Source organism: Python bivittatus, unplaced genomic scaffold, assembly GCF_059951505.1.
Source record: "Python bivittatus isolate LINGU-HERP-01145 unplaced genomic scaffold, Pbiv_v1 ctg000020_np1212, whole genome shotgun sequence".
Taxonomy (NCBI): Eukaryota; Metazoa; Chordata; class Lepidosauria; order Squamata; family Pythonidae; genus Python; species Python bivittatus.
In genome coordinates, this window is record NW_028277030.1 from 127,103,911 (window position 1) to 127,123,373 (window position 19,463).

At 36.3% G+C, this 19,463-nt stretch overlaps 1 protein-coding gene across 6 annotated transcripts in view; it reads right to left on the reverse strand.

Moving 5' to 3' along the window:
• The window catches only part of PSME4 (proteasome activator subunit 4), a 101,437-nt gene that overhangs the window by 31,294 nt on the left and 50,680 nt on the right, over positions 1 to 19,463 (reverse strand). For all 6 annotated transcript variants that reach the window (XR_015797630.1, XM_088149349.1, XM_088149340.1 and 3 more), the window contains 16 exons: positions 19,393 to 19,460; positions 17,402 to 17,617; positions 14,942 to 15,099; positions 10,656 to 10,751; positions 10,120 to 10,175; positions 9,424 to 9,480; positions 8,908 to 8,963; positions 8,723 to 8,821; positions 7,817 to 7,879; positions 7,612 to 7,707; positions 6,874 to 7,005; positions 4,967 to 5,176; positions 3,805 to 3,941; positions 3,435 to 3,488; positions 1,085 to 1,214; positions 210 to 291 (listed from right to left, as the gene is read on the reverse strand). Coding sequence is in view for 5 of the 6 variants with exons in the window: in XM_088149349.1 (XP_088005475.1) it covers positions 210 to 291; positions 1,085 to 1,214; positions 3,435 to 3,488; positions 3,805 to 3,941; positions 4,967 to 5,176; positions 6,874 to 7,005; positions 7,612 to 7,707; positions 7,817 to 7,879; positions 8,723 to 8,821; positions 8,908 to 8,963; positions 9,424 to 9,480; positions 10,120 to 10,175; positions 10,656 to 10,751; positions 14,942 to 15,099; positions 17,402 to 17,617; positions 19,393 to 19,460 (1,710 nt within the window). In the remaining variant the exon portion in view is untranslated. The remainder of the gene's footprint in view (positions 1 to 209; positions 292 to 1,084; positions 1,215 to 3,434; positions 3,489 to 3,804; positions 3,942 to 4,966; positions 5,177 to 6,873; positions 7,006 to 7,611; positions 7,708 to 7,816; positions 7,880 to 8,722; positions 8,822 to 8,907; positions 8,964 to 9,423; positions 9,481 to 10,119; positions 10,176 to 10,655; positions 10,752 to 14,941; positions 15,100 to 17,401; positions 17,618 to 19,392; positions 19,461 to 19,463) is intronic.

A 19,463-nucleotide genomic window follows, 5' to 3' on the forward strand; every position in this document is an offset into this window, starting at 1 on the left:
AAAATCAACTAAACTTGCAGTGGACATGGTGACCAGTTAAAAAAGAAATCGCACAGTTGAAACATCAGGCAGAAGAATCTGGGGACAGACCATGATAGAATGCAGAAGACTGCAAGTTAACAGATACATAGTACATATTTTGCCCTTAACACAAACTAATTTAAAAATTTCAGTACAGAATGGTAGCTGTTTTTCTTTAGTGCACTTACTGATTTGGAAAGGACAGATGAGCACCTTTTTGTGGGGTCTTTTCAACTGCTTGAGGATGCCAGCCACAGCAGAGATTGCCATCTACACAGAAAAAAGAGAACTGGCTCATTTTAATTTAAAATAATTGAAAGGAGAAATATAGTGGCCTACTCTTCTCATCATTTTCCTCCAAAAAAACCTTTATATGTGAGGTTCAACAATTTGGCAAGTACTCAGGATATAAAATTAATTGGGATACATGTTTTTTACTTCCTTTAGGTTCTTTAGGTTACAACAATGTAAAGAGTTAGGTTCTCTACAGATATTTATATATTAAGCATTTAAGTCTTTATATTCTTAAAAATATTTCTAAATATGTGGAATTAAATATGTTAAAAGTTTTAAAGTAGGTTGCCTTAGATATTAATAGATGGATTAAAAGTCCTTTAAGGAAGGGTTTTCAGCTTGGTAAATAGGTAAAGCCTATTCATTGCACGTATGGAAAGCTGCAGGATTACGTAGCTGATGGTAAACCAGTCTTTTGCCTAAGATTAGAAAACTAATGTCTATCATAGATAGCAAGCTATGTAGACAAATAGTATGACATTGCACTAGCATAATGGGTAGTATTTCAGTGAAGACTTTCCCTGTGTGAACTGGGCAACTCTGCCAGCCTGCACATCTCAGGCAGTCTACTTAGAAAGAAAATGGTACTCTGGAAGCATTGAATTGAATTCAAACTCGTTGAAATTGCATTGAAACTCATTCATAAGATCAAAAGCAAATACCACTTTGACATGTGAAGAAAGCACATGTGAATCCACCCTAAGGAATGAATAATGGGATCAATATCTGCAAACAGGTTTTACCATAACTAAACCAGTTAACCTTTTACCTTACGAACCACCAAGGCATCATGATTGAGACATTCCACAAAAAAATTTATGGCTCTCACAGGTAGCACTCTGTCATCCCTTAAGAGTAGGGAGAGAAAACCAATGCCAATGTGCTCAAACTTCCAAGGGCTGGAAGGAAGAAAAAAGGAAGGGGGAAAATCAAACCAAGTTACAGGAGCAATTTATATAATCATGTACTATTCAATGCAGGCTCACAATTTGTTCAACTATTATTTAGACAACTGAATTATTTCTAAAACAAGATTTAATTTTAAAATGATGTCCTTCAGTGTGCATAAATACATTTCTAATTTAATTTAAGTTATAGAAAAGTCAGGCATTTAAAAATAAATCTCACTGAGGAAAAAGAAAAAAAGAAAAACAGCAAGAAATCAAAACCACTAGAGCAATCAACAATTTTCCATAGAAAAAGGCTAGGATACAAAGGCCAATTAAAGGATATTCCCCCAAATGTAAGCTGCTTGCTACTTTCTTCCATGGAAGGTTTATGTTTGAATCTTTCCGCATCTCATTTTTAATCACAGAAATAACCTACAGAAGTATGCTTAATGTTTCAAGAGCCTATCAAAACAACAAAACCAAAACCAAACTTCCAACCATTTTATAGAAGGAATTTCTGTATTGACATGCATAACCAAGTGTAATTCAACACCACCAGCACAACATTTTTTTGTATTTATTTTCAGATATCTGTTTGGATTCTAGGGAAAGTAAATTGTAGTGGAAAAGCCACTCTGATAAGCCCTGGTTTCATAAAAGACCATGGCATCAGTTTAGAACATCATAAGTTGCTACCACTTCAAATAACTTAAGATCCTACATCATACAGACTTGTTAAAAGATAAATATTAAAAGCCAAGAGCTGTATATATTCCATCTTCAGATAATTTCCAGCAGTTTCATCTTGCTTAAACACAAGCTACTTATAACTATTTACTATTAGTGAAAATGGTGTTGCTGTTGACTAGAAATTATGGGACTTGTACATTTGAGGGGCACCAGATTGAGATAGATAAGGTAAAGTATCTCACAATTCAGCTGTCATAGAAAAAGACCAAGTAAGGGTTGAATATTACAATTATTTATTTCTCTCTTTCAGAATATAAATACCACTTCTCATGATACAAAGGCTACCAATGCAGTTTATTGGAACAATAATTACTAAATGATAATAAATAATATTTTTAAAATATATATATATATATATTAATTTTTTGCAAAATAAAAGACAAACCAAAAGAGAGAGGAAGGAAGGAAGGAAGGAAGGAAGGAAGGAAGGAAGGAAGGAAGGAAGGAAGGAAGGAAGGAAGGAAGGGTAAAAAAAGAGAAAAAGAAACTAAAAGAATATATAAATTACTTCTGACCTTCTTTTCAACAGATAATTACAATCTTATTATCCCTCCTCCCTCTCAGATGTTGTACAAGTCCCTTCAGCCCCTCATTTAATCCATGTCTTTGTTAATCTTCAAATCCATAAATCATTTCATTTCTTTCTGGTTTCAGCAAAAAGTCCATATAAGGTTTCCAGTCCTTCAGAAAAGTTTTTGTTGTTGTTTTTTTCTCTGACCAGATAATAATACTTTTTAAGTAAAAATGACATTCAGAATTCATTCTCACAGAGCCACTGATAACTGACAAGAGAAGAATGGTGATCCAGCAGGAGCAGGTTCTCAGTTGCCTTTCTCCTCTGGAATCCTCCCTGGGATTCTTGCTATGTCTTTGATTCCTAATTATACAAACTAAAATCTGGAAGGCATGATCCTTAAATTTAGCACCGAATTTTCACTAAACTGGGTGGGGAATGGGATATGATATGATCCTGAGGTGGCCAGTTCATGTCTGGGAGCTGCTCTAAGCACCCAAAATTCAGTGATAAAATGGCACTATACTTGCAGCACATTTTTTGTTTTGTTTTTGCTCTCAAAAGTGATCATAGGAAAAGGAGGGCTCTGGGAGTCAAATCACTTCCTTGTCCATCTTTAACAATGCTCCCCCTCCCCAGCACAAAATCACACTGCAGAAATCCACCATTTTACAGCAGAATATAAGCAGTACAATACAACTTATTTTTCAGGGCTTGGCTGGGGTTTTAAAGGGAAAAATGGTTTGCCTCCAAGATGCTCTCTGCTCTTATTCTCACTGGTATATTCTTTCCCCACAAAGTTCATAAAAATTGGTCCTGTCTGTTCCAGTGATGTCATCTCATCACTGGAAAGCTTCTTGCAGTCAGAAAGCTGAGCTGTGACTACCAATCTCTAAGGCTGCCCAACCCACAGCGCTGAAAAAAAAACATGAAACACATTTTGAGAAAGATATCCTCATACTTACAGATTTCTTTGATTCACACAATCTAGCAGCTTATTTACTAAATTTTCATAATTTCTGAAAATGAAAAGGAACATTTATGTATTAAAATATCTCAAGAAAAGACAGGACATCACCTGGGTTGGGCCAGTGTATACAGAATGCAATTCTTTATAGCAATCAGCAGACAGCTTCTCTAAAAAGGGCTATATACGCAGCATTTCAAACGAACAAAATTTGTTTCAATATGCTTATAATCAGCTTTCATTTTAACAGTCATGTTAGACAAAAAGGCAATAACCAGATTTTTTTTCTGATTCAAAGTAAAGTTTTAAAAAAACCTTATTTTTACAAATGATGGATTTCAGTTTTGTTAGAGAGTCTTTGCACTTACTGAGAGGACTCAGCATTCCTTTCTTTCTGTCGCTGAATTCCTAGCTGAATCTCTTCTGAACTAAGGCTTGTACATTCACTGTTCTGACCCACTGACTTCTGCATAAGGACAGCAACTTCAATACACGTCTCTGGAACCTGGAGAAGTTGAGAGACATATGTAAAAATTCTGACAGAACAAGTGAATATTCCCAGGGAAAGATACAACATTTTGTAAATTCAAAAGCATCACAGAACAGCATACCAAAATTATATGTTCATAATTTTACTTTTGTTATTCTGGGCTTAATATTCCAAAATATAGATGCAGTCAAAAGTATCAGTACCCCTCCATTTTCCCCCCAAAATCCCAGTTTGCTGAGTGACTGATTATGATACTGAAGGCACCTGTGATATAACTGAAATAAATTGTCTGCTTGAGAGATCACCAAAATCAATGTATTTTAATGTCTAAGGAGTACCAATAATTACGCCCATGCCATTTTCATTTGTTCTATCATATACAAGAATGTTAAGTCATACATCAAAAGCAAAATGCCTGCTCTATGAACTATGGGATAAAAAAATGGTGGATGCCATTTACTTGTGTCAGTTTCAACTTATTTCACGGTAAATTGGGATTCTTTGGGAAAAAGTGGAGGGGCACCAATACTTTTTGCCACATCTGAATTTGGCCTTCTTCATATATTATTCTGGTAACACAGTAATTCAGAAATGATACAAACTGTATGAGGCCAAACCAGATCATTTATGAAAGGCAACTGCTATTAATACTGGCATATAATTTTAAACTTACATTATTTCCTAGTATGTGGAAATTATTGTACCCCCAGTTTCTTAACTGAAATTTTTACATTCTAGTTTATAATCACACTGCTAGTATAACATCTCAAGTAAGACCTAATGCACCACTGCCATTAATCCAAACATACTGGCATTGGCACCTACTTCCCCACTTTCCTGCACAAGACATATATACCCTAGTGCTAGATCCCAGGCCACCGGCCAAATTTAGGTAACATATTTATGCCATCATGGCCAGAGTGCACCAACCCTGCCAAATCAAACTGGCAAGGCAGATACTAATGGGAGACACGCAGTCCCTCAAGTAACCAGGCCCCATTCCTAAACAATTGTAAGCAATGTAATTATTTCACACTTACAGTAAAATCCAGTCCTATTGTCTCATACTGCCGATGGATTTTCTCTGCAAGGTCATCAAAGAGTCTAACTATGGATGGCTTTTCCAGAGACATTGCTTTGCTAAGTCCAGAAGAGACAATTGCAGGCCAGGTTTGGACAATGCAGTCCCAATCATGAAGATTTGCCAGACATACTCCACTATGATTTCCAAGAAGGCAATACAAGGCACCCTATGGAAAATAAATTTTGGATAGAATTATTAACTTACGGTCAGAATTACTGCTCTAGAAAATTACAGTAGTCAATCCTCTCTTTGTTTATAATAGTATAATTATAATGCCTACAACCTAAGGGTTTCACATACTATATCTTAAAAGCAATCCATTATATAACTATTTCTCTCAATAATGTACACAGAGGCTGCAAAAATGCTGTTGAATATCATCCCATTAAGCTTTATTGCTTTTTAATAGGATTATACACTTCTTCCTAAATAAAATAATGAAAAGGCAGGAAATACTTGTAATTTCACATTTCTTAAACGTACAAGCTTCTAAGTAATACAAAAAGTCAGGATACACTATAAAGTAAAGAATAAACATACAATGTCCAAACATTTCAGTTACTACACTGTTTAAACGAGTAAGCAAGAGTGTCTTCCCTTGTCCCCATCCTACTGACTTAATACTTAACAACAAAAGCAAGTCTATTTTATGGTGTTTTAGAATAGGGATTTTCAATACAATACCTGTATCTGCCAGAACATTTATTAGCTCCAGCAACAGTGTCTGCGGCTTCCCTTCCCCCAATAGTATGTTTCTTTTTAACTGCTAAAATCTCACATGTTGCCAATTTTTACAAGATCACAATAATTTTGTAAGATCTCACAGAATGTTATGAAGATGTTGATGTGTTCCCAGGCATGGGGATCAGATTGTTAGTTGAGGCCCATGACACTGTTTGATTTGCAGCAGATTGGGGTTTTCACCATGGTTGTCATTATATGTATTGTGGTTTTGTGTTATTAGTATTATGATTTTAAATGCTGTTAGTCTCCCAGAATCACCATGGTGAGATGGATGCCATATGAATCACATTAATAAGCAAAAATAAATAGAATAATAAATCCTGAAAGCTAGAAAAGCTTATTTTGCTTCATAAAGCTGTCCAAACTCAGGGTTTCAACTGAGAATGTGTCAATAAAAAAAATCACCCCTTCCCCCATACTGTATAAAAAGTATCATTAAAATTTACACTCTTACAACCTTAAAAACCCATCAAGAGATTGAGAAGGAAGCAAGTCTCATATATATTGAAGTTAATAATATTTGTTTTTCATGTTATCCTCATTCACTATATTCTGTTACTTATATGTAACATAATGTATAACATTCTAAGTTACATCTCCACAATTTTATAAGTGTATTTAAGTCAACTTCTCCTGGATCAGCAGTGACAACATGTTCCCTGACCAAACAGAGAACTGCAGGGGACTTTCTGGTGGTGCGGTGATGGCACTGGAAGGGGAGGGACTTAATTTTTTCAAACTTTTTTCCTGTTGTAAGGGTGCCGGGAGGTTTCTAGAAAATAAACCCCATTCCTATTTCCACCCAAACTCTGAAAAACAACCTGAAATCATGCCACCAAAATCATGACTGCAAAATGGCTGGATTCAAGCAACATTGTTTCACACAGTGGGAGGGAGATTGCCATCCACAGACCTCCTGATCCCATTTCCATTCTTATTTTGAGAGGCATAATTATTACAATACCAAAAAGAAGTCATTTCAACACTGAATTTTGGCAATTTCATTCTGGGATCCTAAGGGGCAACAAAATAGTCTCTTTGGCTGGAGACTGCACCTCCAAATCCCCCCTCCATGGCACTGACAGAACCTACTGTAAGGAAAATTAATACATTCCTTACTTTAAACTGTTGCTGGGTGACACTGTACCCATCTGGCCTCAAAAACTCCAAAACCAAAGGAATGATGTCCCGGCAACAGAAGTTGTAAGTCCCCAACGCTGTGAAGAAGGCTTGTTGAGCTTTGTTCCTGACCTATGGCAAAAACACCACAGAAATTTGTACAAAAGCTGAACAAAGGACAAATAAGCCTGAATTTACATAGTGATTGGTTCTGAACAAAAATAATATAAAGCAACATCTATGTATATATTTTTCTACAAAAGAATTTTATCAGCTTGTTTCCGTGAGTAGAAACCCACCTCTGCTGAGTAGAAAATAAATCAAAAAGTGTGTGTTGCTGCTGCAGATTAGAACTGTATTGGCTGGGCCACAGACCCCCTTACCCAGCTTTTTCTGAACTATTCAATCCAGTATAGTCTTATGTCTACACATAAGCCCCTCCCACCCCTCTTGTCATCCACTGAGTGGCAGTAGCTGCTGCATAGACTCAAAGTAATCACATAGACAAGGTATCATGAGGCTCTATGGCATTAGCAAATGCCATTCAGGAAATGTTACAAGCCCTTAAAATAAAGATGCACAGGATAACATCCTGAAGATTAAGTCTAGCACAGAAAGAGTTCTCACAGAAATTTCAAACTAACAGTGGAATAGCACTCCATTCCTTGCAAATACCTACTTCAAAACTCCTGCCATTAGTATTCTGCTTGCATAAAATGAGAGGTGGCATATGCTTACCTGGCCATATGAACTTGTAGACAAACGAAGAAGGTCCCTGATCAAGTTTTGATGTACTTTTTTATATTCACAGCCTTCAACAGTGAGAGTTCTTAGCTAAAGAGAAATGGGCAAATTAGATTTTTTTTTCATTGTGCATCTATTCACTTTATAAATGCAAGTTGTAGATACTACAGATTCACATGCAGTGGTAGAAAAACATTACCTCATGCTGTAACATGACTCTGTCAATGAGCAGTGCTCTAATATGCTGTTTCTTGCCTTGAAGCTGAAAATAGGCAAATCAGTTAAAAATCAGAATGAATGTGGAAATAAATTTATACATATTGAAAAACTACCCAATTCCTGCCTTATATTTCTGTTTTTCCTCATGAGTATCTACTATTGGTTAATAATGAAGAAAACCAATTGTGGAACTTAAGTTTTCTTTATTCATAAAACAAAACTGACAAACTGCTTCTGAGTTTGAGGATAATTATTATAGATCTGAAATAAGTCAAATACTCACATATTTGCATGCAGTACACTTGCTATCTTTTTCACAGATTAATCAACTTTAAATGGATTATGGCCCAATGCTTCACCCCTTTCAGTAATGTAATGCTTAAGGATGTGGGGCATTTATCAAAAGGAAATTCTAATTGAGACATGTTGAAAAATGGGAAACAACATGCAAAATAGTACTGATGTTGACTCATTTTGATTTTACTAAGAGGCTTATTGGAAATCTGTCCCAAATGGCAGATCTCCAAGTTGCAACATTCCTCTCAAAGATAGTTCCTTGAAAAGAGCTGGGGGCACCGTTACCTAGTTCTTTATGCCTCCCCCACTCCTTCTCACGCCCTCAAATGTCTTGTAAGCAAATAGGAATGTGATTCATCTCTTTTAAACTGAGTACTGTTCTTCTAAAATTGTATGAATAAGAACCTTCCATTAAAATTAAAACACTCCTTTTCAAAAACAGTGTAAAGTTTGATTTTGACTAAATGCCAATCATTTTTTTACTTTTAGTGCTACTTGTGATTCCTTTTTTCAGCTATGAAAATTACCTCCCTCTAGATTCCTCAAAGTCTTTACTTATGTAGATAAATTGCTTATATTAAATACTAACCCTATTCTCCATTGATTTCTTCACCAAGTTAAAACTTTTCCACCGTGAATCAAACTCATGCTTGTGGGAACCTTGGAAATGTAAGAGGTCCCCAATGATCTGTAGAACAAGAAGTTGAGTTATATAGAAAAAGCCATCCATCCAACTTAATGTGTTAGAAAACACATTAGAAATGGCAACTATACCTTAATGATTAGGAACAAAGACTTAGTATCATCCTCCGAGTTGTCAAGTACAAAATCTATCACAATAAAGAGAAAATTCAATTAAATAAAGCAATATAAAGTAATTGTTCGTAGTTATAGGACCCTTGCCATATTGATGGCAAGCTGCCAAGGAACAGCAATACACTTTCCTACCATTTTTTTAATAGAAAAAAAGAACATTCTTCAGTTTTCACCCATCAAATAAAATTTTCCAATCCCCCACTCCAAAAATGAAAGAGACACCAGAAAGCTCCATCCATTGCTCCACATTAACCTTGCCAACTGTGACCTGAGATCCATTAAAAAAACAAACTCATGCAACCTCAAGACATCAAAATCAAACACCGTTCATTTATTTAAACTGAAGAAGAGAGGAGTAGTTTGTTTTCTGTCTGATTTGCCATCTGGATTTTAAGTGCAAATTATAAACCTTTTGAACTACTGTACAAATGCAGTGAAAATAAGAGCAAACAGAATGACTAAAAACACACTTACGTAGGAGTTTTCTTGTGACTTTGCAGATTCTTTCCCTGTAATTCTCTCTTGACAAATCTAAGCAAGGTAAGACCATTCATTATCTATAATGTTTATATTCTAAATTACTATGTGTTGCAAGGACAGGTACAGAAACATCAAAATAAAAACAAAGGAAAAAGTTTATCTCCAGCAAAGCTATGTGAGTATGTGAAAAGATCTGTATGTACAATACACACATATAATTGCATACTTAAGATATGCATGCTCCCATAAGGCTTGTATATAACCAAAAACTTCATTTCAGGTTAGATAGGTCAAAATAAGCTTCTAAGCTTTTCCCAGTTCTAGACTGTAAAACATACAAAATATCTAATAATACTTAATTGTTTAATATACACACCCACACACACACACACAGAGTCATACTTGCCATCTTTTATCTTTATCTTTTATTGATTTTATTGTAATGTCTTTGATTGTTGTAAGCTGCCCAGAATTGTTGAGAGTCTGGCAGCATACAATATTAAATTCAACAAAGTTATTAAATAATAATAATAATAATAATAATAATAATAATAATAATAATAATATTTTCCTTAAGATTCACAGAAAAAATAAATAAGTTAATTACTTTCTTTCAATAAGAGATCAGTAATATCGTGCACTAAGTAACAGCAAATTTCTTCTACCATTTATGCGATAGTGTTAACTTACCATATTCAACACCAGTATAAAGTTTGATCTCTTCTAATGACACTAGACTTGGAACCCTGTACAGTATATAATACATACATATTCTTTAAACAAGAGCTCTTGATGCTGTGAATTTAATTTCATAAAACAGTAATTACTGTTACAATTTCTAAGACTAAGAGTTATGATTTTCTATCATTTAAATTGGTTTTGAAGGAAAATGAAGACAGAAGTCAAATAATAGGGAAGTTGTATAATTCTTGATTACTATTGTACTAAATATTACATCTGTGTAGATGCTAGCACCTAGTGATGTTGTCTGGCCTTGAAAACTAAATAGGGCTGGACTTGATTAGTACTTGGATGGGAGACAATCAAGCAATATCAAGGCCATAGGATAGGATTGGAAAGTGTTTTCTATGTTTTCATTATGTACAATTTCAGATGAATAATTCTCAGCACATATTTTAAGAATCCTGAGTGAGGCACACAACAGTCTCTGAAGTTTTTATCTAAATGATTCTATTTATCATCTACATAAAGCAAAGTTTACTTACATGTGAGGCACTTTGTCTCCTTTCAGAGGTGGCAGCATGTTTCCCGATCCAATAAGGCAATTGTGTACTATAGTAAGACCCTGTTGAACATCATCTCTGAAAGTAAATGTTAAATATGTTTAGGTGAAGTATTTTTCACTTCTCTATTTAAAAAGTGCTCAAAGAGCTTTGAGATCTGACCTCCACAACAAGATTAGGTAATGCTATTAAACCATCATGCTTAATTTTCTGATCAGCCCTGAAGGCTCAGGCAAGCCACTACTTCAAAAGCCAAACCATTACATGGCCACATAATACACATTTACCAGCAAGTGTACTGGTAGTCCCCAGTTTAAGAACGAGTTCCATTCCCAGGGTCTTGTATGTAAGCTGGAACAGTATTATTGTATAATACTGTATAAATAGTATTATGTAATTAACTCGAACCATTGTGTAGTTAACTCGAATTTTGCTACAACAGGCTCCGTTCTTAACTATGGGTCGTCTGTAAACCAAGCATTCTTAACCTGGGGACTACCTGTATTATTAAACAATCTAACCTATTTGTTGGATTGATTACACTGGATAACAAACATCTGTTTGTCTATGTGTCTGTCTGGTTTATATGCTGTCACCACTGGAGATTCTAAGCAGCGTATATACAGTGGGGCAAAAAAGTATTTAGTCAGCCACCAATTGTGCAAGTTCTCCCACTTAAAAAGATGAGAGAGGCCTGTAATTTTCATCATAGGTATACCTCAACTATGAGAGACAAAATGAGAAAAAAAAATCCAGAAAATCACACTGTCTGATTTTTAAAGAATTTATTTGCAAATCATGGTGGAAAATAAGTATTTGGTCACCTACAAACAAGCAAGATGTCTGGCTCTCACAGACCTGTAACTACTTCTTTAAGAGGCTCCTCTGTCCTCCACTCGTTACCTGTAGTAATGGCACCTGTTTGACCTTGTTATCAGTATAAAAGACACCTGTCCACAACCTCAAACAGTCACACTCCAAACTCCACTGTGGCTGAGACCAAAGAGCTGTTGAAGGACACCCAGAAACAAAATTGTAGACCTGCACCAGGCTGGGAAGACTGAATATGCAATATGCAATATGCAATAGGCAAGCAGCTTGGTGTGAAGAAATCAACTGTGGGAGCAATAATTAGAAAATGGAAGACATACAAGACCACTGATAATCTCCCTCGATCTGGGGCTCCACGCAAGATCTCACCCCGTGGGGTCAAAATGATCACAAGAATGGTGAACAAAAATCCCAGAACCACATGGGGGGACCTAGTGAATGACCTGCAGAGAGCTGGGACCAAAGTAACAAAGGCTACCATCAGTAACACACTACGCCGCCAGGGACTCAAATCCTGCAGTGCTAGATGTGTCCCCCTGCTTAAGCCAGTACATGTCTGGGCCCGTCTGAAGTTTGCTAGAGAGCATTTGGATGATCCAGAAGAGGATTGGGACCAATGTCATATGGTCAGATGAAACCATAGTAGAATGTTTTGGTCTAAACTCAACTCGTCGTGTTTGGAGGAGAGAGAATGCTGAGTTGCATCCAAAGAACACCATACCTACTGTGAAGCATGGGGGTGGAAACATCATGCTTTGGGGCTGTTTTTCTGCAAAGGGACCAGGACGACTGATCCGTGTAAAGGAAAGAATGAATGGGGCCATGTATCGTGAGATTTTGAGTGAACACCTCCTTCCATCAGCAAGGACATTGAAGATGAAACGTGGCTGGGTCTTTCAGCATGACAATGATCCCAAACACACCGCCTGGGCAACGAAGGAGTGGCTTCGTAAGAAGCATTTCAAGGTCTTGCAGTGGCCTAGCCAGTCTCCAGATCTCAACCCCATGGAAAACCTTTGGAGGGAGTTGAAAGTCCGTGTTGCCCAGCGACAGCCCCAAAACATCACTGCTCTAGAGGAGATCTGCATGGAGGAATGGGCCAAAATACCAGCAACAGTGTGTGAAAACCTTGTGAAGACTTACAGAAAACGTTTGACCTCTGTCATTGCCAACAAAGGATATATAACAAAGTATCAAGATGAATTTTTGATATTGACCAAATACTTATTTTCCACCATGATTTGCAAATAAATTCTTTAAAAATCAGACAATGTGATTTTCTGGATTTTTTTCCCCATTTTGTCTCTCATAGTTGAGGTATACCTATGATGAAAATTACAGGCCTCTCATCTTTTTAAGTGGGAGAACTTGCACAATTGGTGGCTGACTAAATACTTTTTTGCCCCACTGTAACTAATATCTATAAATAAGATTAAAAAATAATAATTATAACAAAAATTAAAGTACACCTATGTATATAAACACTGGGAACATCAGTTACATTAGACAAATGCTCCAAGGAACAACATTAAAAGATCCCAACCCCCCAGCCTGCTGGAACAGCAAATTTTAATGGTCTTCCTAAAAACCAATAGAGTAAGAACAATTTGGATTTACATGGGAATGCTCTTCCACAGAAGGGCAGCAATTCAGAAGGCTCATTTCCATGATCTCTGTTGATATTCCCTGAGGGAAGGAATATGGAGAGAGCATGCACTACCATATCTAAATGGACAGACAGAAAGAATTGGGAATAGGCAATCCCAAATATACTCAGGCTCTGACCCCATGTTGATATCTGACCTCATTCAATGGCTTTAGTAGATGTCAAATTCGAGTGGAGGGGGATTGAGCCTTGTGGTGCCATACAACGAAGGAACACAAGACTTAATATCTCCCCCAAAGCACCACCAACAGGAACCATTAGGATGCCATGTTCAGTGGTATTGAAGGCTGCTGAGAGATCAAGCAATACCAGGAGGGTTATACTCTCCCTAACTTGGTCTTGTCAGAGGTTACCCACAAATGCAATCAGTGCAGTCTCAGTACTATGCTCAGGCCTGAACACAGACAGGAATGGGTCCACATCATGTATTTTTCCCAGGCTCTCTGCAATTCAGCTCCACCACCTTCCCAAAACCCTTTCCTCAAAAAGAAAGATGGTTGAAGATTGTCCAATAATTATCCACAATTTCTAGATCAAGCAACAGTTTTCTGAGGAGGGGCTAGACCACTATGTCCTTCAAGGCAGTAGGGATCAACCCCTCTCTCAAGAATGTATCTAATACCATCCTGACCCAAATCCTAGTCACCTTCCTGAAAGTTTTCATCAACCAGGAATGGCATGGATCCAGAATACAACCTCACAGAGAATCTTGTCCACTTCTTCAGGACTGAAAATGCAGTTTCAGCCATCTTATCAGGATAAGCAAATCTAAGCAATCCTTCAGATGCCTAGAAAATTCCTTATAGTAACCTAAGAAATATTATTCTGGCTCATCCTTTGGCTAACAGAACTTGGTAATTTTAAAAAGATTCTCTGGCCAGCCATCTGAGGGTGCAGTAAGAGTGAAGAAATATTAATGTTTCATGACTTTTATTGCCACAGTGTAGGTTCAAACATGAGTTGTTATCTCTGTTCAGTCTGATTTACTCTTTCCCTTCCACCAGTGACACTCTAGATGTCTCCTGATTCCTTTCATCTCCTGGAGTTCCTCAATGGGCCAAGCAGTTCCTCTGGATTGGAGAACTGGGAAAGGCCACTCAGGCACAATCTGTCCAAGGTCATCATGAACCACTTATTGTGTTTAATTGTTTTTTTGGGGGGGGGGGTGTCTGTGTGTGTGTTAAAGGTTGTTTGAATTGCATTTTTGTTTTCTGAATTGTATAATTGTGCATTATATAGTTAGTTATTACTTATTATTTATATTGTTATTAAACATATATCTATGCAACCACAATCAAAATAAGTTTCAGCAGCTCACACAGAATATAAGTTTTAACTTTTTCTATTTCTTTACTCTGTTGTGGATTTATTGTTAGCCACTCCAAGTCAATATTATTGGAGTAGCATCTAAATCAGAAAATAATAAAAATAAAACATAAAATAAAACAAATATTTCTGAAAATCACCATGAGTTATTGATATACAAATATTCTAAATAAACAAACAGACACATAATGTATCCCTGCCTCCCCATTTGTAACATGGGGATGATAATCCTGGAGTAGCTGAAAAGTTACCAAGCTGTTGAATATAATGCCTTTTGGCAGTTAGTGAGCTCATCATCAGCTCCACAGAGCAGCTAGCAATTTACTCTGAGTAAATCTAACTCATCCAAACTTGAGTAAATCTCCTTGGTTTATTCTGGGATTTAATTGTATTAGCTTAGTTAAACTTGAAAAAAAAAATCCAGTCAGTAACGGATCTGTCTAACCTGGACATTTCAAGAACTCCATCTGCATAGCGCTCTAGTTTGTCAAGCTCTGGCTGGAGAAAAGAATCCAACAATTCAAAGGAAAAAGCAGTTTCTTCGGCTGAAGGAACATGCCACTGAATATTAAGTTTCTGTAGATCACCAGGTTTACCCCAGTCCTGTAAAAACAACACAAGGGTGTGCATTTTGCCTTTAGCAAAATTAGAAAACTATCACAAGTTGTAACATTTAACAATGAAATTCTTATTCCAGACAAAAGGACCTTGAACACTTGACTTGGCAAGAGATGAATTAAAAGATTATTAATACTTAGTTAATAGTACCCTACTTTTGATAACTGGAAAGTTGGCCTGGAGCAATTTTGGGGTAAAAAAACTCATTGAAAACATCTTGCCAAAGAAAGAATATGTATATATGAAAGCCGGCTGGGCGACTTTGGACCAGTCATTCTCTCTCAACCCAATCCACCTCACAGGGTTGTTGTTGTGGGGAAAATAGGAGGCAGGAGTATTAGATATGTTTGCCACTTTGAGTTGATCTCTCTCTCTCTCTCTCTCTCTCTCTCTCTCTCTATATATATATATATATATATAAATAAAAATAAAAATAAAAAAAATAAAAGGCAGGATAAAAATAGTACATACATACATACAGATGTTCAGGTCATTAGTTACTCTCAGGCTTTCTTTTAAAAAGAGCTAAACTGATGGTTTTTTAAAAAAATTACATTACTTTTTTCCCCAATTTAACTCAGGTTGCTAACACAATAGTATAAAAAGCAAAAGATGATTTTATCAAATCAAACTTCTTTTTTTTTTTTTTTAGTAAAGCTGGAGAAGTTCCAATGATATAATTACACAAAGGCACTACCTTCTTACAGGACAGAAAGAGTTTCATGATAGAGGGACCCCCAGAGAAAAGCCCTCTTCAAATTCATTAAGCAAAAGAAGGCACATGAACTCAGATGGAGTGGGTAGAGACTCATGTGTTAAACACACACTGGATGCATGCCATTCATTGCTTTTGAGGCCAAGGTCAGCACTTTCAATTCTGCCTGGAACAGTCATCAGAGTAACAAAGTTCTTAAGTATGCCACATGAAGGGTAGCTATAAATAGCAACCATAAAATTTGATGGATGGTACTTCCTGAGCCAATTTTAAGGAGGTTATCCAAAATGATATGCAAACAGGATCTTAAATTCATGTTTCCTAATCTGCTCTTCTCTTCTGGGGAAAAGTCAGCTTAGACTTTGATTAAAAAAAGGAAAAAATCTCCTGCTTTGGGCAATCTGTTCCATAAAAAGGAATATGTCAATTTCTTCAGCAGCCAGTATCCTGAGTATTTCTTTTCTCTACTCACATGGCTAGCAAAACCATAGTACATTATGTAAAATTAGCATATTCATTCTTGAGTAACAATAACATTTGGCAAAATCCATTTTTCATGATGCACAATATGGATTATTTGGATTTTTTAAATTGTGTGTACTGATGGTATCTACTGAATTCTTCCCAATGAAAACAGTTTCCTTCAGTATATGTTCATCCCTCTCATGCCAATAATCAGATTACTACTTGATAATTTGCTCCTTTAAGACAGTCATAAATATAAACAAGCAGGCAAATGGAAAATTTATGTAATTTCTTTTCAAGAGATAAAGTGAGACTCTCAGTTCTCAACTTTCATTCTAAGCAGTCTGAGATATCATCATTATAATTATTTAGTTATATCTTGCTGCTTGGCATTGCCACTGTCTGGACATATAGGAAAATTCCTTTATTTGCACTTCCAAATAAAACTAAGAACAATGCAATTACATTTAAAAATTACTTTTTATTGCATACTTAATATCATCCCTGCCCTTTAGTATTTCATATTTTAAACTATAAAAATATAAAATATATGCATATATCTTTAGCTTGGTATTCTTTAATTGTATTTGTGTAGCTGTAGCTGTGTATCAACCTGACTACGTTGATACACATGCTACAGAATTAACAGGTTTACTGCATAGACTAATTTATCCTGTAATATGTTTAAAAATATCTTTTTAAAATGAAATGGGAAAGTACTACCTAGTGTATGAAATAAGGAATATTTCAATTTTATACACTGTAGGATAGGGAATGTTACTAGAAAAAATGCATACTTAATAATTTCCTGTCATTTGAACCAGCCTGTAGTTGTTTAACTACTAACTACGATGTATTTAATTTTGGTTTTCATGACCCATCCCTTCAAGATGATCTGTACTACCATCCAAATAAAGATATAAAATAATACATTGATGATAAAATTGACATTACACATGTTTACTCTTATAGCATCTTTCACTTACACTTTCCATAGCTATTGAGCTGGAAAAATCTTCAAGGAAATGCAACAGAGTAATTGTTTAGTACTTTTATTTTTAAAAATGCAGTCAAATTCTCTAGTCCTAAGTAAGTTAAAATCCTTGCCTTGATAGGAAAGTATTCAGAAAGAGGCTGGTCAAAACCACCTGGCACACTGCAGTATTCTGTGGGGTAGATAAGTGTAGTAGAACGAAGAAGATGGTGCAGTAGGTTACAAGACAGAATGTAACCCTGCTTACAGGTTAAATGGAGGGTTCGTTGTAGAATCTTCAAAAGCTGCTCCCTGTATGGCAGCAACTTCTTCCCATCCACACGAGTGATCTAGCAAAAGTCAAAACATCAGAAATAAACCCCAACAGAATTCATGTGAATGTATAGTTCAGAAGAGACATTTGATCCATTTTTTCCTTTTAATCCTGCAACCTACCAGGTTGGCCTTCCAATAGGATGGTCTTCTTTTCCTTAAGAATAGACATGCATTTCAGCAGTTTGCCTACTCTTTTAATTTTACTCACCCTTGACTTACAGTTTGTGCTGGCACTGCACTTCAGACAAATCCAATCTTCTTGAAACCCTCTACTTATCTCCCCATCCAACCTTGAAATCATCCCTAACTGTCAAAGATACCAACAGTGGAACATGACCTTGAAATTGGTAATACAGGTAATCTTTGCTTAACAACTGCCCTATTTAGTGACTGTTCAAAGTTATGACAGCGCTGAAAAAGTAACTTTATGATGGGTCCTTGCACTTACAACTGTTGCAGCATCCCCACAGTCATATAATCAAGATTCGGACACTTCACAACCAGTAGGAATTTATCACTGTCGCAGCATCCCATAGTCATGTGATCATCATTTGCGAGTTTCACAGCCGGCTTTCAACAAGCAGAGTCAATGGAGAAGCTGATAGTAAATTTGCAAGTCACAGTCACATGTCTCACTTAATGACCGCATCACTTAGTGACAGAGTTGCCAGTACCAATTGTGGTTGTTAAGCGAGGACTACCTGTAATTGAACAGCTCCATGACTGAAACACATTTCTAAAAGAAAAATGTCATAATTGGCCGAAGGAAATGAAATGGAAAATGAAAGGCCTTTACCATAAAAGATGATTTAAACACAGAGGGTTCTAAATTTTCTGAGTATCTTTCAATACTGAAAGCTCTGCGAGGTATTGGGAGCTAGGGAGGGAGGGTTAGGAAATTCTGGATAATTAAGGCCCAAACTCAACCTACCAAACCCGACCTATCAAAGAGAAAGAAAAATAGGAGATACCTGATGAAACTAGTGTGGCTATACAAAGAGCTATCTGATAAGCTGAGAAACAAAAGCTTAAGTTTAAAAAATGGAAAGAGGGGCATATAACAAAAGTAGAATATCAGGGACCAGCCCATATTAATAAGGATAAGATCAGGAAGGCTAAGGGTCAGAATATGCTCAGGCTTGCAATAAATGCCAAAAATAACAAAGAAGTGTTCTTTGGATATGTCCAGAATAAGGGAAAGTCAAGGAAGCAGTTCATCTGCTGGCTGCAGATGGCAAGATGGTGATGGGAAATAGGGAAATGTCTGAATTGTTTAATTTCTATTTTTGTATTTCACAAAAGGAAAAAGTGGTTCAACCTGTCAAAAGCCAAACCATGGGGGGCAGAAGAGAAACACAGGTCAAAATAAGCAAGGAAGTGATGAGAGAACACCTAGCTGCTTTGAATGAATTCAAATACCTGGACAGGGGATTGGACTCTGGAGAAGAACTCCAAGGTCCATTCCAACATTATGATCCTATGAATTAATTCCCAAGTAGGGGCACACATACACACTTGAGAACAAAATTCCACCTGCTATTATTCACTGACAGCTTTAGAGCTGCAAGTTCTTATATTTCCTCTCCCAAATCAGATTTAAAAACTCACTGTTCTTGTCCATAGGAGTTTTGCAGACCATATAATAATGCAGTCTAGCACACAGGTCTAGTTAGATAGTTTTTGCTTTAAGTATACACCTCGTAAGGAAACTTCTGTTTGTTATTTTGTATTGAAACCAAAACATGAACAAAATACATCGAAAATTAAAGCTAGCATTTCTCATAAATACCTCTGATAAAAGCTGAAGATTCCAGAGGAGTTCTTTATCTAACTCTTCATCATGCAAGACATCATCATCTA